The sequence below is a fragment of the Neofelis nebulosa genome, chromosome 17 (assembly GCF_028018385.1).
Source record: "Neofelis nebulosa isolate mNeoNeb1 chromosome 17, mNeoNeb1.pri, whole genome shotgun sequence".
Classification (NCBI taxonomy): Eukaryota; Metazoa; Chordata; class Mammalia; order Carnivora; family Felidae; genus Neofelis; species Neofelis nebulosa.
In genome coordinates this window covers 33,396,212-33,422,375 of record NC_080798.1, presented here as the reverse complement: position 1 = coordinate 33,422,375, position 26,164 = coordinate 33,396,212, and the positions used below count along the sequence as shown (strand labels likewise).

The window sequence follows — 26,164 nt, the reverse complement described above, 5'->3', positions numbered from 1 at the left end:
GGAAAAAAGTGCTTTCCTCCTCTGAGGCCCCTGGGGTGCTAGTGAGGTGATATTGCAGAACTTGGAAGAAAAAGAAAACCAAACGAAATAGTTAAGTTATAAACCAATACCATTTATCATTGTCCCTTTCCTCTGTAACACTTGGAAAGGGGAAAATTCCAACCCATTGCCTCAAAAGTCTAATTTCAAATGACTGCACTCACAGGCAGAGCAGAGATTGGGGCCAGCAGGGTTTCTTCTTTCCTAAGTTTTATACTTTCCCATCAAGACCCCAGGAGCCTGCCTTAGATGGGCAGAAAGGTGTCCCTTTCCTGGTGTCTCCCTGTCCCTGCTCCTCTTCCCTCAAAGACCCTTTAGATTCCAGACCTTTCTGCCCAACCCCAAGGCCCAACTCCCAGCCCTGTGGCCCTGGCTACAGGTCACAAACAGGCAGAGGTGGGAGGGGGGGTGTGTTCTCATATCATGTATGACATTTATCCACATAGCATATGGTTATAGTTTTTTTTATCACTGCCGTAGAGTCGTTATTTGTGTGAATATGCCATAATTTACCCATTCTGCTAGTGATGGGCATTTGGATAATTCCTAGTTTCAGGTTATTATGAAAAGAGTTGCCATGAATACTTCAGGACACGCCTTTTAGTAAATACACCCATGCATTGCCCTTGGATATTTACCTAATAATGGCTTTGCTGGGTCACCAGGGTTGCATATGTCAACTTTAGTAGATACTCCTGTCATAAACCCTAAGTCTAACATTCTCTTTAGGACATCAAAGAGCAGGACGTGGGATGAAAAGCGAGAGATGGCTAATATCCAGGAAAAGACAAGAGCCCTGAATAAGGGTCCTTGCCCCATATTTATTAAGATTAGAAGGCTTACAAATGTGATGGGCGTGCACAAAGAGACAAAGAAACTGGGAACATTAACTTGGGGACATGAGGGAAAAGGGGGGTTTTGAAGATATACGGTGTTTGGGGTTTGGGTCCATATAAAACAAAATCTTGGTGCCAGGCAGATGAGCAGATGTTTGTTAATGGCAGACAGGAGTCGCCGTGTCTGTTTATCTTAGCTAGCCTAGGGGATAAGACAGATAGGGCAAATTACCTCAGGGTTAACAAGGCACCTTTTCTTATGTGAACCATCTCCACTCTAGGCTGCTTCCCCTGCAGTACAGCGGTCCATAGTCCAATTCACCTGTTTACTTAACTTTGCCCTTTCCTCCTGTGAAAGCAGCTTTTCTGTTATAGTACTAAATTGGGAGGCATTTTTGCCCTGCATGCCTAATTTTGTTTACCTCATATACCTTTGTATTGGGAGCCTTTGCGCCCATTCCTATTTTGGGGCCTTTGCCCCTCCCTCTCTATTCTGGGAGCTTTGCACCCCTCTCTATTCTGGGGTGCCTTTGCACCTCCCTATTTTGGGGGTGCCAATCTTGTTTATCCAAACTTGGGTGTGAGCATTCTATGGCTTTGTATTTCTTTATGCCTTGTTAACCCATTGGTGTAAGCCCAGGAGATTCCTAAACTTATTCCCCACAACTCCAAAAAGCTTTCCAGAGTGGGTGTGCCCTCATACCAGCAGAGTAAAAAATTTCTAGCTGCTCCATATTGTCAATACTTGGTATTTTCTCAAGGATTCTTTCACTTTTATTCTTATTCATTACTGTATTTCCTTGCTTAGCTTTGCTGTAATGCAACAATTGATTTACAAAATTGCATTCCTGAAAATAAGTTACTCAATGGGAAAAGTGGACCACTGATGGTCAGTTAGTAATATAAAGGCAAGGACAACTTTGTCCACCACCATGGCCACTAGTTAGATGACCAGGCATTGACTTCATCAAGGGTCGTTTTTACTGCAGCCATTACCTTGAAACCTCAGGGAATGTCTTTTGACACTCAGATCTCTGGATGGAAACCACACTATGTTGATGTTGCCAAGGCTCTTTTGATGCTGTCTTGTAAGCAAGTGATTGGATTCCCCAGATTCGACCCATTCTGGAACTGGCAGAGGCAGAGCACAGTAGGAACTTTGGTCTGGAGGTGGATCTCAGAGGGGACAGCCGCACCTCCATGTGCGTGGGGGTGGGGGGTGTATCTGCATTCCCGCTCTCACAGATACACAGTAGCTCTAAATCCAGAGGGTTTATCTACTGCTACATTTTAAATGTGTTTGTCCAGCTGGGGGGAGGGTTCCTCCTCATGCATCGGGTTTCCCTTTCTCTTCTCTAAAAGCAGTCGTCACTCCTCTGTCTACCTTCCTACTTCTAAAATGCTGACGGATGTCATTGTCTCTCCTCTTCCATTCTGTTTGTACACATGCTTGTGGACGTTATTTTTTGACCTTTTAGAAGAATGTGGGGAGGGAGTGGAAATAAATGCAGCCACTGATCCTTCTTTAGTAGGAAGGGGCAAAATGCTTTTTTAAAAAATTTTTAAATGTTTTTATTTATTTTTGAGAGACAGAGAGACAGACAGAACATGAGTGGGAAAGGGGCAGAGAGAGAGGAGACACAGAATCTGAAGCAGGCTCCAGGCTCTGAGCCGTCAGCACAGATCCTGACATGGGACTTGAACCTAGAACCATGAGATCGTGACCTGAGCTGAAGTCGGATGCTTAACAGACTGAGCCACCCAGGTACCCTGGCAAGATGCTTTTTTATTAAACAATTAAAAATAGATATGTTTCTACATTTTTGACAGCCACACGGCATCCCATAATAGGAATACTTGATAAATTATTTAAACACTCACTATAATTGGTCATTCAAGTTATTTCACAGGTTTTACTACTGTTAGTATTACAGAGGTGAACCATTTGATGCATTCTCCTTTGGGCTCATTCATAATTATTCCTTGTTAGAGAATAACAAGAACGTGGAGATGCCCCTTTGAAGTGTTTGGATGGATTTTTCCAAATTGCCCTGAATAAAGCTTGTACTAGTTTATCACTCATAACAATGGTTCCTGTTTTTCCACACTTCTGTCAATATTTGGCACAAGCACTAACATAGTAGTGGTAGAAATCCTTGCCAGTTTGATAGTGGCAATTTGAGTGTCTGCTTTTAATTTGCATGTCTTTTTTTAAGTTTATTTATTTATTTGGAGCAAGACAGAGACAGTGCAAGTGGGGGAGGAGCAGAGAGAGAAGGATAGAGAGAATCCCAAGCAGGCTCCATGCTGCCAGTGCAGAGCCCGACAGGGGTCTTGAACTCATGAAACCGCGAGATCATGACCTGAGCTGAAACCGATAGTTGGACACTCAACCGACTGAGCCACCCAGGTGCCAATTTCCATGTCTTGATGTTCGTGTTTATTGGTATGTTGAAATGACATTTTATAGGTGTATAGCTTCAAGGGCCCTTGGAATGTAGGTGATAGGATGAAGGGGGTTGACTCACTCATCCTTCCCTCCACCACAACCTTATGTTCACACCTGATGTGCTCCTGACCTGCTTCCATACAAAAACAAGTAGGCACAGAGCAGACAATGATTTGGGGATGGGGTTACATCTCCCCACCCCTAGCTGCCAACCAGCCCATTGGGCATCCTAAAGATTTCATGGCCCCCTGGACCTTCTAAAGTGAGTGCTGAAGGCCAGCCTTGGTAGATCCTGAGATTCGGGCAAACCATTGTGCAGTCCAGCATTTTGAAGAAGCTTATGTCACTATTCTTGCTGAGGCCTGTGGGAGCCCAAAGGCCAAGCTTTCTCACGCATGCAGAGAACTTAGCCTGCTCTGGAGAGCAGAACTCTCCTCCCACCCTTCTCTCATGCATGCAGAGAACTTAGCCTGCTCTGGAGAGCAGAACTCTCCTCCCACCCTTCTCTCATGCATGCAGAGAACTTAGCCTGCTCTGGAGAGCAGAACTCGCCTCCAGCCCCTCCATTGAATATTTAGGAGGAACCCTCTTGACCTCTCCAGTGGTTTGCCTGCTTCTGCCAGATTCTACTTTCAGAAACACCTTTTTTTTCTTGTCACTCCCAGAATTAAAGACTTTTGGTGGCTTCCTGTTGTTCAAGGTGAAATCCAGTTCTCCTTAGCTTGCCATCCAAGCCTTGTGACCTCCATTCACCCTTCTGGCCCAAATGTTCTCCTCAAGAGGCCCCCAAGTCTACCTTGCACCAGTGACCACGTGCTCTCTTCTCTGATACAACAAATCCTGTTCACCTCTTAATGCCCTCTACAATCAGAAAATCGTGGATGGTTTGGGCATTAATATATATAAACTCTAACAGAGCTCAGAGTAAGAAAACACACAAAACCCTTCTCTCATTCAAGGTCACTGTATCACCCAGATGTCTATTAATACAATCTATAATAATTTGAGTTTGCTGGACCCTTTCCAGAAGAATTTAATTCAATCTTAACTTTCTGGGGCCTCAATTTTTATGTCTTTCTGATTCACCCTTTTTCCTTTTTTACTCTTAGAAGGCTGAAGGAAACCTTTATAGCATAGCCCTAGCAAGCAAGGACTAGGTTTACAATCTTTTATTTAGAATTTAAATAAAAGAAATACACAAGCTCCTTGTTTACCAAAGTATAGTACACTTATTCCTAGAGTTATGCAAGATTACTTCAGATGGTGCACAAACTTCAAGCATTATAAAAATTCTTTTAATGTTTATTCATTTTTGAGAGACAGAGAGAGAGAGTGCAAGTGGGGGTTGGGCAGAGAGAGAGAGGGAGACACAGAATCTGAAGCAGGTTCCAGGCTGTGAGCTGTCAGCACAGAGACCAACGTGGGGCTTGAACTCACAAACCGTGAGATCATGACCTGAACTGAAGTTGGACGCTTAACTGACTGAGCCACCCAGGCATCCCCAAAGCATTATATAATGGTTATGTATTTACTTTGCTATATATTAGAAAAAAGCTCTAATATCAAATCTGTGATTTAACGGATATTAGTATCTGGCAGGAACTACCATTAAAATCTGTCTGACCTTCTTTAGCACACAACCAGACCATATTTCCTAGACTTCCTTGCAATTAGTTTGGCTAAATTGTATGGCTAAATTATTTCCAGTGGAAATTCCAGTGGGAATATTTCCAGTGGAAATTCCAGTGTCACTGTGAGTGACATTGAGGTATGCCACATTCAGGCCTGGCCCACCCACCCTATTCACTCCTCTGTGCTTGCCCTCATTCCAGCTGCCTAGAATTGGCACCCGTAACAACATTAGAAACTATGAATTAAAGGTAGTAAAGCTGCCATGTTCTAGGTCAGGAGTTAGCAAGCTGCCCATGGGCCAAATCTAGCTGGCCACCTGTTTTTTCAATAAAGTTTTATTAAAACCCAACCATGCCCATTTGCCTAGGTATTATCTATGGCTGCTTTGGCTGCAATGGCAGATTGGACAGTTGCCACAGAGACCATATGACCCTCAACGACAACAGTATTTACTATCTGGCCCTTTACAGAGAAACTTTGCCAACCCCCCTGGTTAGATCACTGGAGGGCAGCCACCTTGTTGACCTAAACAGCACCACATTTCTTCACATATACATGAAATAAGCCACTGAAATTCTAGGACGATCTGCTACCATAGTTTACCCTGCTCTCAGTATATTCTTACTCACAATTGTCAAGCTAGGCAGTCCCATGAGATTGCCTAATGGAGACAGCATGAATGTCAGTTGCTTGTGCCTTGTGGGATGACCATTTATGTCCATGGTGAGTGAAGCACTCCCCTCCAGAGCACACCCCCAGGCCAAAACTTCCCACAGGTGCTCTGCCTCAGTCTATCCTAGGACATATTTCTGGCTCATATTTCTTCTGGTGTTTGTCCTAGTAGGTGCTCTCCATATGTCTGTTGAGTGATTTGATGGAGAGACTGAGGGAGGGATAATTTGGAGGCCTCAGAGTTGTCTTCCCTCCTAAGACCTGCCTAAATGCTTGAGAGTTAAGGCCAGTTTCTAGGACTTTACTCTTTAGACCATCTTGCTCCACAAGAGAAACCTTAGGGAGTTTCCCACAGGAAAAGCAATAATCCCAGTCAAATGCCAATGAAACAAGAAGAACTGTATTATTTACAGAGCTAATGTGGTGCAAGGAGAGCGTAAACATTAAGCAAAATTGAGTTCTGGCATGAGCCTTTGTGAACTCCAGCCTCACTTGTGTAGAATCATCATGAGCCAGAAATGGGCTTCCAGACTGCAGCCAGACATGGCAAGGTCTGGGAATGGCTTCCTCTGTTTGTAGAATTGGCCAGTGTCACAAGCAGGCATGTGATTAAGTGGGACTGGGAGAATAATTCATCCCCACCTTTTGTATTTTGCTAAGACAGCATCCTAGAATTTTTTTATGCTAAAAACCAGGGCTGTGTTCCAGGCTGCAAAGACCAGCTGGCCAGGTCAAAAGGCATAATGACTATGCCTTAACTGGTGTGTGTGTGTGTGTGTGTGTGTGTGTGTGTGTGTGTGTTCTGCTGATTAGAAAGAGGCTTATTGTCTGCTTAGGAAGACAACCCAGATTGTCCCATGTGGATAGAGATGGGGTCCTCTTTCTTAGGGTGGTCTTTAGGACTCAGGTTTCTTTCCTGGATGAAAGGGAGGAACCCCAGCCCAGGTCAGTCTTCAGAGAAGCAATCACCTCTGGGGACTGACTCTATTGCTGTCACAATGTTCTCACCCCTATCCCCACACTGTCCTGCCACGGTGACTAGAATGAGTGAAAATTAATATCCTTTTTTGAATTTGAGTCTCCCGAAACTTCATTTCAGCTATAACCTGTGGCCTTGGCCAAGAACCCATGAGCTTCCCTGAGTGTCATGTGCTTTATGGCTGCTGGTTGCCCAATTTTCTCAGATGTCAATACTGGTCTGGCCTGGACAAGGGCAGCCTTGCCAGATGACACCAGGAAAATAGTGTCAGCCTGGAGAAGGCACGGCTGCCTGTTCAAGGCACTAGCCGGAAGACAGCTGTCCTCCACATCTGTTTCCTGTCCATTGACATCTCATGTCTCCAGTTCAATGCAGGGGGATCGGGGCATGCGATTTCTGGCTGGACAGCGACTTCTCAACAGCAAGTCAGAGCCAGCAGCAAACGCCTCCGCTGCCGGGCTACCTGTCCCAAGAGCCTGTTTCCACCTGTTTCAACCTGCCATCCCTCCAGGCAGCCTAAGGGCCCAGGAGGTGTCAGCAGGGAGTCATGGGTGCTTTGAAGGGTGGAGGTAGAGACGGTTCCAGGAGAGAGAAGCTACCGGAGCTTACCCACAGGCGAGTCAAGCATGTGCTTAGGGCACCAACACAGTCAGTCTGTCAACAAGGTTTTGACACCACAGCAGAATGGTTAAGAATAGGGGCTGTAACAGGGGCGCCTGTGTGGCTCAGTCAGCTGGGCATCCGACATCAGCTCAGGTCATGATCTCATGGTTCGTGGGGTCGAGCCCCGCGTAGGGTTCTGTGCTGACAGCTCAGAGCCTGGAGCCTGCTTCAGATTCTGTGTCTCCCTCTCTCTCTACCCTCCCCCACTCGTGCTCTGTCTCTCTCTGTCTCAAGAATAAATAAATGTTTTAAAAATTTTTTTTAAAAATGAATATGGGCTGTAACATTATGCAGCTTTTGTTCAACCCTCAGCTCTTCCTGTACTTGATGTTCCTTGCCCTGCTGAGCCCCGGGATATCATAGAATCAATTCACGGGGTTAATTTTGAGAACTGAGTGAGGTACAGAATACAAAACGCTCAGCACCTCGTTTGCCACACGGAGAGCTCTCAATAAATCTCTGTCGAATGAAGTCCTGAAAGAATAGAAGTGGAAAGTATGAAGTAAAAACACGATACTGCAGCCAGGAAAATGGCTGTGGTAATACAAATTAGATGTATAACCTTCCAGAACTTTTCCCACGCAAAGATCTGTTTTTACTAAAATGGGATATTAGTATGGAAATAGAATTCATAGACCATACAATTCACCTTTTCCAAAGTGTGCAGCTCAGTGTTCTTTTAGTATATTCACACACCCCCCCCCATCTAAACCCAGAACATTTCGTCACTCCACAAAAAAGCCTCCTACCCATTCTGAGTCATTCCTTATGCCCTCCCTCCTCTGCCCCTAGCACCCTCTACTCTACTTTTTGTCTCGATGGATTTACCTATTCTGGATTTTTCCTATAAATAGACTTCTATAATATGTGGCCTACTGCTGTCCAGTTCTTGTTGCAACAAGAATCCGTGGTTCCTTTCTTTTCATGGCTGAATAATATTCCATTGTATGGAGAGATCAGACTTGGTTTATCCATTCATCAGTTGAATGGTCACTCGGGTTGTTCCCGCTTTGGGGTATTACAAATAATGCTTTTCTTTGTGTCTCATTTTGTATGGATATGTTTTCAATGATCTTGGGTATACCTAGGAGTGGAATCGCTGGGGGTATGGTAACTCTACGTTCGATTTCTGAGGAACTACTCAGTTATATCCTAAAGCAGCCGCAGCTGTTTCATAACCTGATTTTGCCCCTTTTGTAATAGATCATGACTGTCTGTCCTTGTGTGCCTCACTAGTTTGAGTGAATGCATGCATAATATTTCCTTAGCCAGCTGTACCAGACTGTATTTAACGAATTCCCTTTTGTTGAACATTTAATAATCCTGTGAAAGAGGCATTGAGCGTCTAACTTGTGTCCCCAGAAGATACATGACACCTTCCCAGGTATATTCAGGGCACTTTGTATCCCCCTGTTGTAGTGCTTCCACAATGTGCAGTAATCCACTCTCCCTGACACCACGGTGTCGTATCTACTCCATGGTGAGGTCCTTGAGAAGGAACATCCCTTGAATTCATCTCTGTATCCATATCACCTGGCATAGCACCAGGCTTTTGGTAAATGGAGAATAAATGAATAGATGGAATAATGACTGAATGGAAGGAAGGATGAATGCATGATTAGAGCCAGGGAGTAGGGAGAGAAAGAGTTCACTTGTGGTAAGAGCTGTCTGCCCAAAGATCCCCACCTGGAGATGTAGTGAGTTCCCTGACCCTGGAGGTATGTGATAGGAAGCTGAGTCACTTGGAGAGAATATTGTAAAGTCAATTTAGACATCAGAAGGGAAACCGGATGAATTTAAGGTGCTTCCAAACTTGACAGCATAGAACTCCATAGAAAAGAAGCCCAGGCAGCTAAGAGATTTGTCGTGAGTTCCTTAGCTGAGCGGCTGTGAGGCTGGCAGTTGCTCTAGAAGTTTTCAAGTTTGTTCTGAGGACTTTGGACTAAAGCCTCTCTCTCCTTCTCTACAGGCATCCAACTGTTCATGCCTGCTTGTGAAACCCAGAGTACACTGAGGTTAGAGTCCTGCGAGGCAGAAACCCTTATATAACAGGCTGCTGGACGAGTCCGTGGCTATCTGTAATCGGAGAGGCAGTCCTGGCAGTTTGGACGAAGAGGGTAAACTGAGCGGGTGTGGCTTAGAGGCCCTGCCACTTGTGGAGCCACGGAGCGGTGGGGGCGGGAGTGGGACCAGGGGGTGGTACCCGCACAGCCTCTATAAGCGTCGTGGACACCTTGAGGCTCTGCAGCTGCAGTCCTTCCATGATGTGGCTCTTAGCTCTGGTCTTGACCTCCCTCACCACTTCCATGACTTGGGGTGAGTCCTTCTGAAACAAAATAGCGAGGGGCGTTTGGAAATTCTTGTCCAGGCACGAGGTGGGGGAGATGCATGAGGGCAAGGGTGTGTGTGGCAGGACTGGTTCCGCAGCAGCGCATGCCCTCCAGACTTGGCGCGCTTGGGACCTAGCGGGTCCCCGCCAACCCGAGACGCAGGGGAGCATGAGCACCCTGAGACTGCAGCTGTGTGCACAGGAGGGCACCCAGCTAACCTCATGCCTCATGGATGAGGGTTTCAGAGACTCCATTTATTTTCCACTTGATTATTTGTCTGAGTATGGCTGAATCATAGAGGGTGGCTTGGAAGAGTAGTAAGAGTACCCGTGGCTTTCTGCAAGTTGCATTAAGCCACTTTGCTTTTAGGAAAGACCTATATTGGTACCTGTTATCGTAACCCAGAGAAATCCGAAGAGGCTCTTCACTGTTCTGTTACTGTGCTCACGTAGGTCTTTTCTAAAAAGAAAGAGGCCTGATGCAACTTGCAGAAAAAGAGGTGGGCGGGGGGCGGGGCGGGGGGTTGCTCTTCACTTCATCCCATTTCGACTTCGGAAAGATTTCATAGGAATGCTCTACCTTTGGCTGGCACACAGAGAGCCTGGATGGACTGTATATCCAGAGTGCATGGGTTTGAATTACTAGCTGGGTGTCCTTAGACGCCCTGCTTTAGTTTTCTGTGCCTCGGTTTCCCCCTCTCTAAAATGGGAATGACAGTACCTACCTCATTAGGCTGTTGTGAAAGGTAAAACAGGTTGTTTCTAAAAAGTGCCTGCTATGGAGAGTGCAAATAAAGGATTCCTAAATAAAGAAGTTGTTTTCAAATGTAGTGCGGTTGTAGAAAACTTGACGTATGTTAAGGCCAACAGATCAGGAGCCAGCCGCAATAGCTCGCTACTCACAGTTCCCAGGAGGGGGAGGCATGCCACCACCATGTCGCAGGGCAAGGTGATGCTGGGGGGGGGGGGGGGTGGGAGGAAGAGGGAGGAGGAAGGAATTTCGGGAATTACCGTAGTTGCCAGGGGAAGGAAGAGGTAAGACAGGATAAGCAAGTTTAGGATTGGGAAAGGAACCAATTTCAGGGAGTTCTCAGGCACAAGAGCGGCTGGCTGTTGTTGGGTACCTGGCCCTGGAGTGATTAGGGCAGGATGGTAATGGCCTGGCCTGGGAGAGCCCCATAAGAAGGTGGTAGGGGTACGGGTTCTGCCTGCCCAAAGGGAAGTTGACTCCTGTCTCTAGAATTGGCTCCCTCTGAGAGGGGCAGTGCCTCCGGGGTCAGCAAGGCCCCAGATGTCAAGCATCAGCATACACAAAATAAAACACGAGATAACACAAGAGTGTAGCACGGGACCCCGAATGCATCTGTGCCCGTTTCCAGGCAGAGAAACAGACTCAAGGGAGGGAAATGTATTTGCTCAGGGTCAACTGGAAAATCACGCTCTGGAATCTGTCTGTGGTTCATGAATTGAGAGCCAGGGCTGTGACCATCAGAACTGTGAGGGTCCAGACCTCATCTGCATTTTATCTTCATTCTGATGGGGACACGGTGAGAAACCTGGAACTGCATATAAGGGCAGAGTAAGAACCCAGTTAGGAATGGATCTATCCCTTCCTGCTGGTTACCCCCTGGCAAGGCCATCCCATTTCCATCCTCAGAAAGTCCATACTGGCTGCCTCCATTTCCTCAGCTTCCTCATCTGTAAAATGGGCATATTGTAAAGATAAATGGGAAATGGACCGGAATGCACACGTGGCACATAGTGAGCGCTCAGCATACAAACATTACATCTATACTTACGTCGTACATCGAGTGCGCACTGCTCCTGTTACCATAACCCTTACGCCTCTCCCTCCATCCACCCACTTTTTTACCCTCGCCGATTGTGCTTCTGTCCACTTCATCTGTCTTGAGGATTATCACTGGATATTCTCCTATAAGACCAAACCTGGATTCTCCTTTTCTGTTCTGCCCTCACATTTTGAGGGAGAAGTTGGCCTTTTGTCTATGCCTAAAAGGGAGCAATTGGAAGGATGCCAGGCTAGAAATGGTTTCAGATGAGAAATTTACACACACAGGCTGCTTGGGGGATGGGCCGTGATCAAGAGTCTGAGCAGCCACTTGCACATGCAAATCCAGAAAGAAACCAGGACTGGGGTGGAAGCTTCAGGGAGATGGGTGCAGCTGGGTGGGGAAGAACTGCCTGCCCAACAAGGGTGGAACAGGTAGGAATCGGACCCCCAGTCTCCCCTCTGGACGACCCTGCGCAGAGCCACCAGAAGAACCCCCTTCAAGCTGATTGGGTCACTCTGGCATATTCCTAGACTGTTCACTGCCTCTCATTTACCCACTAAATAAAGGCCTAACTGTTAGGCTGGCGCTGAGGCCCTCCCAGGACTGAACCTGACTCATTACAGGCTGCCACCGGCTCCCCAGTGATTCCCTTCGCTCTTCCTCAGGCTGGCCTTGCATTTTGCTCTCAGAGCCTCGCCTAGGCGCGTTCTCTTCTCTGCTTTATACCTTTATCCCCACTCTCCCCTCTGCTGCTTGTTGGGTCCCCCTCTCCCACTGCCAGTCTCAGCTCCAAGTTCACTGTCCCCATGATGCCACCAATCAGAAGGTCCCCCTGCCTCTTCTGACTCCTGTAGGGCCTCACTGGGACCTCTCTCAGGACACCAACCCCCTTGCTTCCCTCTGAGTGGAGTCAGGTGTGTTTATGACTCATTCTCCCTACAAGGTTCAGAGACACTGAGAGGAGGGAGTGCCTCTTGTTCATCCTCTCGGCCAGCATGCAGCTCAGCGCCTGGGTCCTAATGGATACCTGTTTCTAGAGTCTTCTAAGGGTGAAATCAAAAGGCTTGATCCTCTCAGCAGCTCTTTTTCTTGCATTTCCTTTTTACTCGATGATATTATACCTCCAATACCAATACCAATCCAGATAGCCCCGAGTAAGGGGCTGTTTACAAAGAAGAAACTGAGGCCCAGAGGGTTTCAGTGACTCATTCAAGGTCACATGCTGAAAGCGGAAAACCCACCTGCAGTCCAGGTCAAACTTTTCCTCTCTTTCCTCTGGATGTCCAGCAGGGCACCCGTCCTCACCTCCTGTGGTGGACACCTCTCAAGGCAAAGTCCTGGGCAAGCACGTCAGCGTAGAAGGATTTGCACAGCCTGTGGCCGTCTTCCTGGGAATCCCTTTTGCCAGGCCTCCTCTTGGATCCCTGAGGTTTGCTCCACCACAGCCTGCAGAGCCATGGAACTTCGTGAAGAATACCACCTCCTACCCTCCTATGTAAGCTGGCATCTTTTCAATGGGAATGTTTGCCTCAAAGTGATACAGGAAGGAGCCAAGGCAACACCCTGAGTGGCTTTGTTCTGAAATCTCTGAGCTGTTGTAGATCCTTAAAAACCTTGCAGAACTCACAGCATTCTAGAGCCCTTTATTCAACAAACGTTTATTGAGCATGTTCTGGGTTCCTAGGATCCATGCATGAAAATTATCCCTATGTTCGTGGCGCTTGCATTCGAGCAGGGAGAGTTAGATAACAAACAAAAAATATGCAAATTAATAAATTATGTACTATGTTAGAATATGATAAATGTCTTGGGAAAGAATTAGAAGTTGAGTCAGTGAGGGAGATCAGCTGTAATGATTCTGTTTATTCTCTTGTCTCGAACTTTGCTAAAATGGGGGAGCAGGGTGGGTGAAGGAGGTTTGTGGGTGGGGAGTCCTGAGGGGAGTTGACTGGGAAAGTTCTCAACTCTCAGGTGTGTCTAAGTACCTAGTCATGAGCAGAGCAGTGGTTGGTGTGTCCCAATCACCCTGACCAAAGGTGGCTCAGTCGGTTAAGCATCTGACTTTGACTCAGGTCATGATCTCGAGGTTCATGAATTCAAGTCCCGCGTCGGGCTCTGTGCTAACAGCTCAGAGCCTGGAGCCTGCTTTGGATTCTGTATCTCCATGTCTCTCTGCCCCTTCCCTGCTCACGCTCTCTCTCTCTCTCTCTCTCTCTCTCAAAGATAAATAAGCATTAAAGTATTTTTAAAATGTATGCATGTTTATTTCCTGATTGCAAAGGTAATAACATACTCAGTACAGAAAAGGGAGGAAGCACAGGTAAGTAAAGGTAAGACAATGAAAATCATACACAATTCCCCCATAGAGAGAACTGCTGTTCACATTCTAGATTCTGCTTTTCTGGTCTTTTATCTATTGCATATTTTCTCCATTAAAAATAGAATCCATAAGATTCTGCACTGAATTCCAACGCGTGGGTTTCTTTTCCCCCACAACAAGAAACAATTCTCTGACACCAGCTGTGTGTCCTACAATTCAAATCATTCTTACACTGTTCTGCCCGGAGATAGTGTCAGATCCCACAGGTTAAAGACTCAGCCCCACAAGACTGCTGTCTGCTTCTGATGACAATCACAAGTAGTCCAAGCTGTCAACTGTGCTTGTGACCTTGGCTCTAAATCACAGGTTCCCATGACCCCCTTCTTGGGTTCTATTAATTTGCTAGAGTGGTCACAGATCTCGGGAAACTGGTTTATTCACTAGATTACCAGTTTATTACAAGGTTTTTAAAGAGTATGTATCAACAGTTAAACGAAGAGATCCGTGGGGTGAGGTCCCAAACAAAGGAGATTCTGTGTCCTTCTAGAGTTTGGGTTCTGGCACGGTGGCCTTAAAACGTTCTGATTCAACAACTTGGGAACTCTCTGAACCCTGTCCTGTGGGTATTTTGGGGAAGGCTTTGTTACGTAGGCATGATTGATGAAACCAGTGGCCACTGGCCAGGATTCCACCTCCAGCCCCTCCTGCCTCCCCAGAGGCCAGGGGGCAGGACTGAAAGTTCCAGGCCTTTAATAAGTGTTTCATTTACCTGACAACCAGCTCCCATCTGAAGTGTGATCAAAAGTCACCTTATTAACACAACAAAAATATCTTTGCTGTTTTCTTCGCAGAGGAGATGCCAGAGGTTTTAGGGAGTCTATTCCAGAAATAGGATGGAGGCCAGATAGATATTTCTTATGATAAAAAACAATATCACCTCACATGATAAAGGTAGTTTAGATGCCTGCTTTGCTCATTTATAAATATATCATGAACATTGTTCTATGTCATTAAATATCATAGCCTAACATAGAAATAGCTACATTACATTGAGTATTGAATCATACTTTATTTACCCAATCTCTTATTTGGGGTCATTAAGTTGTTTTTGATAGTATAAATAACACTCTGATGAATATCCCGCAGCTAAATCTTTATGCACACCAATGAATATTTTTGGATAAGTTCGAAGAAATGACATTTCTGAGTAAAAGAGTATGCACCTCCTGTTAAATTCCTTTCCAGAAATGTTCCAACTACACTCCTCCTATTAATATATGAACACCTCCATTCACCAGAACTTTTGCAATGCGTGGGGTTATTAAAAAATACCTTTGGGCTGTTGGATAGGCAAAATAATAATAATTATTATTATCATTATAGTTATATATAATTTTGCTATTTATTCCCCATTAATTTGAACACTAGTGACGTTGAACTCTTTTCTCTCTTTTGACGTTTGATTTTCTTCTTTTATGACTATTAAGCTCCTTGTTCTGGTGATCAGGAGAAAGTTCCCTTACGGTGGAAATTAAGAAGTCACCGTTGGGGGCCCTGATTCTGCCACTTGATAGCTATGTCATCCGAGTGCCTCACGTACCTAATTTACATACGGGGGGCAGTGATACCTGCCTTCTGGTACCTTGAGATCCAGAAGCGTTGCTTATTATGTCCTTAGAAATATAATGCACTACATAGTATAGATCTTTCCGGCTGCGTGACCTTGGGTAGTTCTCTAACCTCTCTGTGCTTCAGTTTTCTCAACTGTAAAATGGGGATAGTAATAGAATCTATGTTATGGGCTTGTCATGGGAGGATTAAAGGGGTTAGTACATAAGGAGTACTTACAACAGCACCTGGCATGCTGGGAGGGCCATGAATATTACCAGTTTTAATCTATGTTGGAGCTTTAAGATCTGTTATTAGGGAAACCAATAGTGCTTGTCTGGGTTGGATAGATTCTTAGCATGTCAGGGCTGCAAGACCTTTTTTTTTTCTTTTTTTTTAATGTTTATTTTATGTATTTTGAGAGAGAGACAGCACAAGCAGGGGAGGGGCAGAGAGAGAGGGAGAGAGGGAATCCCAAGCAGCCTCCGTGCTGTCAGTGCAGAGCCTTAATGCGGGGCTCCAACTCACGAAGAGCGAGATCATGACCTGATCTGAAATCAAGAGTCAGACAAGCTTAACCGACTGAACCCCCCCAGGCGCCCCTGCAAGGCCCTTATAGAAATCCCTTCCCTCACAGAGACCTGGCAGAGTCAAGCCAAAGCAGGCAAGGGATTCACCCTGGGTCTCCCAGAAAATTAGTGAGGGAGGCAGGACCGGAATACAGTTCTCCTGATATGGCCCCACACACATTTCACCCCTGACCTGTTGTGGTCCTTAAATGCCTGCCATGTGAGTGACTTTGCAGGGATTATGGAAGTCTACCATGAACTAGAACATGCTCACCTGGTGGAGGACACGTTTACCTGGAACACGGAGAGCTGGGATGCTTCTGGGACTGTTTCCTCTGGCATTGAAACAGTCCTCTCCCAGGCAGTCAGCATACTGGCAGCCTCCTCTCCTTGACCCAGGGCACCTCAAAGCCTCCAGGAAGGGGAGAGGTGCTTCTCACCGTACATGGTCCTGGGAGACCTTAGTGAGCCTCAGGCCCCCTACCCAGACTCTCCCTCACCGCCTCTCCTGAGAGAGTCTCTGAACCATTCCAATGTCTCCAGCCTAGTAAGAACAGCTTTACTTACCAGCCTAAACCCACCAGCCCAAGGCCTGGCCTGACCGCAGAAGGCATTTGCTCAGCTCCGGGTGAACCTCACAAGCTCCTCTTTCTTGTCCTCTCCCTAGGTGTTCCCAGGATGCAGTGGGAGGGCAGGTGCTCTCCGACCTCTTTACCAACAGGAAGGAAAACATTCCTCTCAAGTTTTCCGAAGACTGCCTGTACCTAAATATTTACACTCCTGCTGACTTGAGGAAGAACAGGCTGCCGGTAAGCAGAAGCTTCCAGCACTGCGGGTCTTCTGGTGTAGACCAGAAGAGTGAGAAGGCAGCTTGGGTGGGGGCTGTTTCAGGGACCCCCTGCTTCCCTTACCTCCCACGGTCAGACCTCATGACCCCAAGAAACAAGCTCGCCACACCTCAGTCTCCCCTAGTGACAGACACGGGGCCTTTGGGGGAGTTTGCTGTGCCTCTGTCATGCACATTGTGATTTTTGCCAAATTGTTTCTTGCTGATAGAAGGACAAGAATGATTACTCTTAGAGTTAAGCCACCAGCCCAATCCTTCCTTTACAAGTAGAGAAACTGAGGTCCAGAATGGGCGAGGGGAGATCACGCTGTGGGATTCGCAGGATGAGAGCATAGGCCTTCTGAGTCTCAAACCAGTGCTCCCTGGCGCAGACTGAGAAAGTGAGCCTGGGTGGCCTTTCCTCAGCACTTAACATGCTCCTCTGTCAACTTCCAGGGTCCCCTGAGAGATGTTAGGGGAAGAGCCTGGGGCAACCCATGAAGCTCTTTCTTTTGCCTCTGGCCAAATTTCTGGGATTTTATTGTAGCTAATCTCCTTCCTTGATTGTCTTTGGCACTGACCTATGACCCCATGAGTCAGCATTTCCACAATAAAAGAGGCCTAGAGGTGGGGCAGCTTCCAAACTCAAGCTGAAGCTTGGAGGAAGGTCTCCTGGAAAACGAGGTATTCCCTGGGGTGGAGAGGCGTGGGGATGTTAGCACCCAGCCATCTCCCAGAAGCACACCTGGCATGATGCCCTGGAGTGGGGAGACGGCATCTGTGGACTTGTGAGCGAAACTAGCACTGTATATGCTCAGCTCAGTGAGATGGGACAATGTTTCACTCACTCATTCATTCATCCATTCTGTTAGGTACTCCGTGCCCTCCCATGCATAGCTACACCTGGGGGTTAGGACAAAGGAGGGACAAAAAAGCCATCACCAGCGATGCTCAAACTTATTGACCAGCTTCTTCAGTGAATCACTACTGACCAGCCCTTGCCTCAGCCTTCACGCGGATGACTGCAAACTCAGTCCCTCTCCGCAGAGGCGGGCAGGGATCAGAGGTGTGGGAGGAACAGAGGGAGGACCCCTACTTATGGACACAGGACTACAGGGTCTGGTCTTAAGCCTCGGTTCTGCCTTTTACTAGCAGAGAGACCTGGCTCTGTTTCCTTAGAATAGCGTTAGTCACATATTCGATGACGCATGTCAAGCTTTGTCTCAGTGGCTGGTGAGTGTGCAAGGCAAGTCCTCCTGAAGCATTAGTTAGAGTTGAAGGGAAGATCTTACTCCTGTCCTAACGGCCAGCCCACTGCACCAGGCTGGGGGCCACACTGCGCTGGGTGGCTCAACAGATGGACTCCAGAGCCAGACTGGGTGGGTCAAGTCCTGCTTCTGCTGCTTATTAGTTGTGTGACTTCAGGCGGGTTAAGTGCCTCAGTTTTCTTGCCTGTTAACGGGACAGCATTAGTCCCTACTTCATGGAATGGTACTTGGCACTTAGTGTTACAAATTCTTTTTTTTTTTAAGTTTATTATTTTGGGGGACACCTGGGTGGCTTGGTCGGTTAAGTGTCCGACTTTGGCTCAGGCCACGATCTCCCAGTCCGTGGGTTCAAGCCCCACGTCGGGCTCCGTGCTGACAGCTCAGAGCCTGGAGCCCGCTTCGGATTCCGTGTCTCCCTCTCTCTCTGACCCTCCCCCACTCATGCTCTGTCTCTCTCTCTCAAAAATAAATAATCATTAAAAAATTTTAAGCTTATTATTTATTTTAAGAAAGAGAGAGACAGAGAGAGAGAGAGAGAGAGAGAGAGAGAGAGAGAGACAGTGGGGGGGGGGGGGCAGAGAGAGAGAGAGGGAGAGAGAATCCCAAGCAGGCTCCGTGCTGCCAGTGCAGAGCCCCATGCGAGCCTTCATCTCACCAACTGTGAGATCGTGACCTGAGCCAAGGTTGGATGCTTGACTGATTGAGCCACCCAGGTGCCCACCCCCAATTTTTTTTATTAACAAAACTATTACAATATTATTTTTCAAGCACCCTTACTCCCTGGCTGTGTGAGAGCCTACATGCCAGAGCCGAGCATTATGAAGGGCCGTGTCTACCCTCATCCTCAAGGCTTATCGTGGTCCCTGGCACATAGTAGGTTCTCACATCATATCGGCCAAACGAATGACGACCTACTGGAGGAGGTGGCTTTTAGGCTGGGCTTTGGAAGATGGGTGGGATATGGGGTTGCAGAGGAGGCAGAAGGAAGGTGTATTTGAAAGAAATGCCACTGGGGGCACATGTGCTTCTTGAGACAGTCATTCATGTGCCAGAGCCGTTTAATTCACCGCACACGAGGTAAGTAAAATGAGGCTGAAATACAGGGCTGCGGCAGGCAGGGCGTGCAGGGCTGTGGGAACAGTCCGAGCATGAGGACAATGGGAGTGTTGGGTGTTGGGGAGAACGCGGTACTCTCAACCTCGGCTGCTCCCATGATGAAGTTCTCAGCGTGAAGAGCCTGGTGACACTGGAGCTGGGGACCCAGGAAGGGACAGCCAGGGTGTACCGAGTAGGGTGGTGGCCCAGGCCCCGGTTGGGAGCACAGAGGAAAGGAGCACCTGCCTGCTCCCACTTTGCTGGGGACTAGTGGACTTCAGGGATCGGCCCCCTTGGGTCACGGTCAAGAGGTAGGTGACCAAACCAGATAACCTGTTGAGGCCCTTCCCAGCTTTGCTTCCTCTAACCAGGACGGTTGCTTCCCTCCTGTCCAGGTGATGGTGTGGATCCACGGAGGGGGTCTGATGGTGGGCGGAGCATCAACCTATAATGGACTGGTCCTCTCTGCCCATGAAAATGTGGTGGTGGTGACCATTCAGTACCGCCTGGGCATCTGGGGATACTTCAGGTAAGATACATTGGCCCCCAAAGCAAGGATGCAAGGATTCAGCTCTGATCATGTCAGCCCTCAAGGGGATCTTGGCCAGGTTCCCTAGTGAAGCATCCAAGTCCCTTCATAGTTGGGCTCTACCTATCTTCTCCTTCCCCAGCCACACGGGTCCACTTGTTTCTGAGCTTTTTGTAGGTGTATCCTCTCTACCTAGAATGCCCGTTCTACCTGATGGACTTCTTCCTTTTTTTTTTTTTTAATGTTTGTTTATTTTTGGGGGGGAGGGGCAGAAAGAGGGGGACAGAGGATCTAAAGCAGGCTCTGTGCTGACAGCAGAGCCTGACGTGGGGCTCGAACTCACGAACCGTGAGATCATGACCTGACCCGAGGTTGGACACCTCAACCGACTGAGCCACCCAGGCGCCGGTACCTGATGAACTTCTATTCATCCTGCAAGGCCCAACCCAAATGTTACACCCTCTGAAATACTCTTCTCTTTCTCACTTGTGCCGTCCCAGCACGTTGCACACATCTATCGAGACAGCATGTGGCGGGGCACTTAGAGGCTACCACATGAGAAAGGGAAGAAGGAACGTGGTCCGGGCAGGAACTCAGTGCATCCTTGTGGGTGAAGGAAAAGGAACGGGTGTCTGGAGTGAAGGTTGTCGGTGCATCTGACTGCGGTGGACAGCCCCCCTGGGAGGAATGTCGGGCCCACTCCTCCCGTTTCCTTTTTTGGAATTTGGCCCAAATGAGTGAAGGCAAGTGTCTTCCCGATTGAGTCTCCATGGGGCAGGGACCAGTTTCCCTGCAGGACACAGTTACCTCTGTGTTACACAGTCCCTCTGACCCTGAGATGGCTGAAGGGTAGGCCGGGGGTGGGCTGCTCCCAAGAAAGACCCCCAGGGCTGGAGGAGGACTACCCCAGGTGAGTGCTGCCTCGGGATGAATTGCCATCATTGAGACCCCTCTCCTCTCTCAGCCATGGCCCGTCTCTCTGCTCCCCGTTACAGTCAAACTGCTATATTAGCTATTTCTGCTGCTGCGGCCCCTCCCAGTCCGCCCTCTGCCCACCCCACCCCGGTCAGGGTTCCTCTCCAAACACACCACTGCGTTCTGGCCGAGGTCACCAGTGACCCAACAGCTCTTGGGCCAACCTCGGCAGCATCCACACACGACTCTTCACACGAGACCCTCTGACCTCCATGTGTATCTCTCTCTCCGTCTGCACTGGCCCCCTGGGTGACCTCAAAGCTCCCCGTTTCAGCCCCTGCCTCTCCTTGGAAATCCAGACGTGTAAGGCATTAACTAGTACCTGCACCTGCTGTCATCTCCACTGGACGTCTGAAGGGCCCCACACTCCACGGGGACACACGTAACCCTTGACCCCCACCGCTCCTTGCTCCGCACTTTCCTACTCTCCTGACAGTGCCTCCTGTTGGCTACTGGAAGCCCCTCCTTCCACCTGCTCCAGATAGAAGACTAATGGGCACCCTTGACTTGTCTTCTTCTTACTCCCCACATCCAGTCGGGTCGGCAAATCCTCTCGGTTCCACCTTCGGAATATATTCAAGATCCAACCACTTCTCGCCTCCGCCCTTATGGCCCCTAACCAGCCCTCTGTGTCTCTCTCTTACTTAGAGGATTGTAATAACCACCCACTTTTTTATAACCCTGCTGCTTGGATGCTTACGTCTAATCCAGACAGTAGCCAGAGCGATCATTGAAGACATAAATGGAACCTTGTTGTTGCCCTGAAATGGATTCCCACATTGCTAACAATGACATCAAAGGTCTTACCAAGGCCCACAGAGCCCTCTAGCTGCATGTCCGACACTCCTACTTTTGTCCACTGGACCCCAGGGCCTTTGCACTGGCTGTTTTTTCAGCCTGGCATTCCCCTTCTTTGGATATGTGCAAGGCTTATGCGCTCATCCATTCAAGTATCTACTCAAACGCTACCACCTCAAAGAAGCCTTTCTTGATCATGTGATCGGAGATAGGACCCAGCTGCTCCACTCCTGCCTTTTCCCTCACCCTGTTTTATTTTTCCTGAGAATACTTTTACTATCTGACATCATATTCTGTATTTATCTGTTTGTGTGTGATCTGTAGTGTGAGCTCTGTATAATCAGAGATTTTGCCTGCTTCGTTGTCAGATGTGCTCCTAGCTCTTAGAACAGTGTTTTGCATAAAGTAGACACTCAGTAAATAGATCCCAGCTGAATGACTGTAGAGCCCTACAACAGAACAAGGCTACAGAAATGAAGACAGGAGACGACCCTTGTGTCAGGGTTGTGGAAGCCCAGTCTTTTACTAGAAGACTCACCTAGGGCCCCCAGCCCCATTTACGGTCCTGAGAGCCCTGCCATGAAGTCTGTGCTCCCGCCTCCACCCTGTTCTTAACAGCACAGGGGACGAACACAGCCGGGGAAACTGGGGTCAGTTGGACCAGGTGGCCGCACTTCGCTGGGTCCAGGAGAACATTGCCAACTTTGGAGGGAACCCGGGTTCTGTCACTATCTTTGGAGAGTCAGCAGGAGGTATCAGCGTCTCTATTCTCGTAAGTGTTCCTGGCCTCGGTACGGCTACTGATGAGACTCCTTGGAGCCTTTTGCCCTGTTGGCACCTTTCCCTACGAGATCTGGATCTAGGGCTGCCCCTACTCTGCACAGCGTTAGATGGTGGGGAGGGCTAATGGTCAAACTCTCCTTGGCCCCCGGGAGGCTCAGAGCCTAGGCTAGTGTCCTGGGTCCTCGAGAGTCTCCAGCCCCAGCCACAGCGGCGACATTCCTCCTCTTCTAACGTGGCTGAGCTCCAGCTCTCTCTCTCCTTCCTACTCATCTTAGCATTAGGATTCACTGCACTTCTCCTGGAAGGTAGGGGTGAGCATGGATTATGAATAAGAGTTGGACAGCGTCACTGTTCGGCCTGAAGCCAGGTCTGCCTGTCGGGGGATGTGAGCACTCAGAGCAGGGCAGAGGTGGAGCCAGGATGGGGGGAGTGTGTGAGCAGGGGAGGGGTGGTGGACGTGGGGACGGGAAGGGATGGGGGAGCCGTGTGGGCTCCTGGGGCCCCTGGGGGCCAGGTGTGGGGAATGAGGCTGGGGAATCGCTGAGAGAAGCAGGGATGGAAACCAGCTGACAAAGTGCTGGGAGCCATAAAACACCCTCCAGCCCCTTCACTGTTGAGGGTCAGCACCATTACTGTATTTTGAACATATGTATTGGTTTCCTTGTGGAACACTCAGAAGGAAATGTTTTTATATCTTATTAAGTGGAGAAATAGGAAAAGTACAGACAAACCCAAAGAAAAAAAAGTCATCCATAGCCCCATTACCCAGGGAAGCTCACCATGGACATTTTGACACTTACTTTTCTAGTGTTTTCCTCCATGATTCGCTTACCCTGTTTCTCTCTCTCTCTCTCTCCCTCTCTCTCTCTCTCTCTCTCTCTCTCTCTCTCTCTCTCTCTCTCATCTATCTATCTATCTATCTATCTATCATCTATCTCTGATTGATCTATCTATCATTTATCTACCTAAGACTTTTTAAACAAAACCCTTCCTTAGCATATCTTATAATGGAAACATTTCCCTGAACATTAAACACTCTTCCACTAATATCATTTTGTTGTAGACTCCATGGTATTCCATGGTATAGATTTGCACAGTATTCCACGGTAAGAACGGAAAATGGTTTATTCACTCAACTGCATGATACTGGAAGCTTAGGTTATTCCCAATTATATTATAAACATTATGATCACTTTTCTTAGGATAAATCCTGAGTAATGGAAATGGGGAATCAGAACTGTGTCTTTAAATAGTTCTGATTGTTTAGTTTAGATTGTTTAGATAGTTCTGATTGTTATGATCAGTGCGATCATAACACTTCCCCTTCTCCCCTCATTCTGTGCTGCTGGCTCTCTCCAGCTAAGGTTCTCTTGGAGAAACCAGTCCCAGGATCGGCCTGGGACCAGGCCTGGCCAGGCAAGGACCTGCTGTGTCTACTGAGTGCCAGGGTCTTCAAGGGAATGGGCCAGAGTAGAGCTGTGGATGGGATAGCTCTTGAAAAGCCCTCCACACAAGCAGAAACTCTCTTTCCGTCCACTCTCCTGCCAGGTGTTATCTCCACTGGCCAAGAACCTCTTCCACCGGGCCATCTCCGAGAGTGGCGTGGCCCTCACTACTGCCCTGGTCAAGAAAGACATGAAGGATGCAGCTCAGGTGGGTCACCCTGGGTCACCTGACACCCTTTGCTCTGCTCCCCTGGAGTCTTCGGGGGACTTTCCTGCCAGGGCATCCAGAGTCATGAAACTGGAAGGGCGAGGAGACGTTGCAGCCAGCCTCCCAGTTTTACCACTGAGCAAACTGGGGCGGACAGTGGAAGCAGCTTGCCAGGGACCACGAGGGATCGGGGCAGAGCTGGGATTCGAGCACGTGGCTCTGGACTGCCAGCATGGTGCTCTGTCCACTGAGCACTCTTCCCAAAGTGTGCCAAGGCGGGCTGCCAGGCCACACAGTGGGCAGCGGACTGTCCCCACGTCTCGTCTCTCAGGGTCTCAGTTCTGGTGAACCCATTAGCAGGATGTGGGCCTGGAGTGGCTCCTCCTTAAGTGCCTCATGGCTGGGGTGGGTTCCTGGAGAATTTATTCATTCACTCATTCATTCATTCATCACATAATTTGGGGATAGCCAGACATCTAACAGCCACATGAATTTTGCATTGTAATGGAGGAGACAGATTAATGATTCCATAATCGCACAGATTATAAAGTCTCAGCTGATAAGAGCAATAAAACAGAGGTGTCTGATGTCATAACGTAATCCAAAAGAAGCACCTAAGCTAGTGTGTAGGGTGTGAGGCTTCCTGAAAAGACATCTGAAACCAGGCAGTGTGGTTCTGGATTCCATGCTCTTACAGCCCCCACCCCCCGCCCCGATCCCCTGCCCTGCACTCCCTCCCTCTAGACGCTCAGCTTGGAGATCGTTACGCCCATTTTAACAGAGACAGGGGAATAAGGACAAAGCTTGTCTAATTGGCACGACGGGACCCAGGACCCCCACCTGCTGGTCTAGAGTCTTCTCTGCTCCCCCACCGCTGTCTTTAAAAATGAAGGTCGGGGTAGAACAGCTCTTTATTGATGGAGGGAAGGGACATGGCTCTTGAATTTTGCTGTTCCTTGTGATCTCTGCAGCAAATTGCTTTCTTTGCTGGGTGTAAAACCACCACCTCGGCTGTCACTGTTCGCTGCCTGCGCCAGAAGACAGAAGAGGAGCTCTTGGAGATATCGCGGAAGATGGTAGGTGTATCCATTCTCGTGGCCACGCGAGCACCCCACCCAGGCTTCATTATTGCAGCAGTCCCCTTGACCTAGAAACCTGCCTGGGACAGTGTCTCTCCCCTGGGGAACAGTGTCAGCCTCTGGATATGAATGGGAATTTCTTTCTTTCTTCGTTTTCTTTATTTAATTTGAGAGAGAGAGAGAGAGAGAGAGCGCATGCAAGCTGGGGAGAGGGGCAGAGGGAGAGAGAGAGAATCTTAAGCAGGCCCCATGCTCATGCCGAGCCCAACTTGGGCTTGATCCCATGACCCTGGGATCATAACCTGAGCCAAAATCTAGAGTCAGATGCTCACCCGGCTGAGCCACCCAGGCGCCCCTCTTTTTTTTCTTTTTTATTATGAAATATCTCAAACATTTGCAAAGTTGAAAAACAGCACAATGAACAAATTGTATCATAATCTCTCACCTCTGTCAAAACTTACTATTTTCCCATTCTTGTTTCCAAATGTATTTTTAAGAAATTAAGCATTACATATTCCCAGAGATAACTACTGTTCTGAATTTTGAGGATGGGATATTAAGAACAAAGATTTTAAGGAAGGTTGTCACAATTTATCTTGCTTGATTTAGAAATTACCTAGGGGTGCCTGGGTGGCTCAGTCGGTTGAGCGTCCGACTTCAGCTCAGGTCACGATCTCGCGGTCCGCGAGTTCAAGCCCCGCGTTGGGCTCTGGGCTGACGGCTCAGAGCCTGGAGCCTGCTTCCGATTCTGTGTCTCCCTCTCTCTCTGCCCCTCCCCCGTTCATGCTCTGTCTCTCTCTGTCTCAAAAATAAATAAACGTTTAAAAAAAAAATTAAAAAAAAAAAAAGAAATTACCTCAATTATATCCCGGTGGTGGCCAAATTTTCTGGCTTTTCTGAGACTCTGCTTCCATTGTGATTCTAGAACAACCATCCATCCATCCATTCATCCATCATCTCATTTGTCTACTCATCCACCAGTCTGTCCAATTCATCAATGTTCTTTTATCAGTTTAATATCAGTCCATCCCTAACTTTCATTCATTTCAGTTATCTCTACATTATCCAACCACCATGTGTCTTCACTTACCATTCACTTATCATCCAAAATCAATGATCCATCCCTCACCTAGTTGTTGTTGATCTATCCACCAATCCGTCCGATTCACCCTTACGCCATTGTATTGACCAACTCCATCCATCATCTACATCCATCCATCTATCTATCTGTCCATCCATCCGTCCCTCCCTCCACCCATCCTAGGTGTA

General features: G+C 48.0%; 1 protein-coding gene across 2 annotated transcripts in view; it reads left to right on the top strand.

Annotated features, from left to right (window-relative positions):
* The first annotated feature begins 9,452 nt into the window (after positions 1 to 9,452).
* The window catches only part of CES1 (carboxylesterase 1), a 31,026-nt gene continuing 14,314 nt past the window's right edge, over positions 9,453 to 26,164 (top strand). The window contains exons 1-7 of one of the 2 annotated variants that reach the window (XM_058706771.1): positions 9,453 to 9,586; positions 12,680 to 12,887; positions 16,557 to 16,698; positions 19,474 to 19,607; positions 21,999 to 22,152; positions 23,712 to 23,816; positions 24,788 to 24,892. In XM_058706771.1, coding sequence (XP_058562754.1) covers positions 9,532 to 9,586; positions 12,680 to 12,887; positions 16,557 to 16,698; positions 19,474 to 19,607; positions 21,999 to 22,152; positions 23,712 to 23,816; positions 24,788 to 24,892 — 903 coding nt within the window. In that variant the 5' untranslated portion in view covers positions 9,453 to 9,531. The remainder of the gene's footprint in view (positions 9,587 to 12,679; positions 12,888 to 16,556; positions 16,699 to 19,473; positions 19,608 to 21,998; positions 22,153 to 23,711; positions 23,817 to 24,787; positions 24,893 to 26,164) is intronic. The other variant, XM_058706772.1, reaches the window with a different exon arrangement.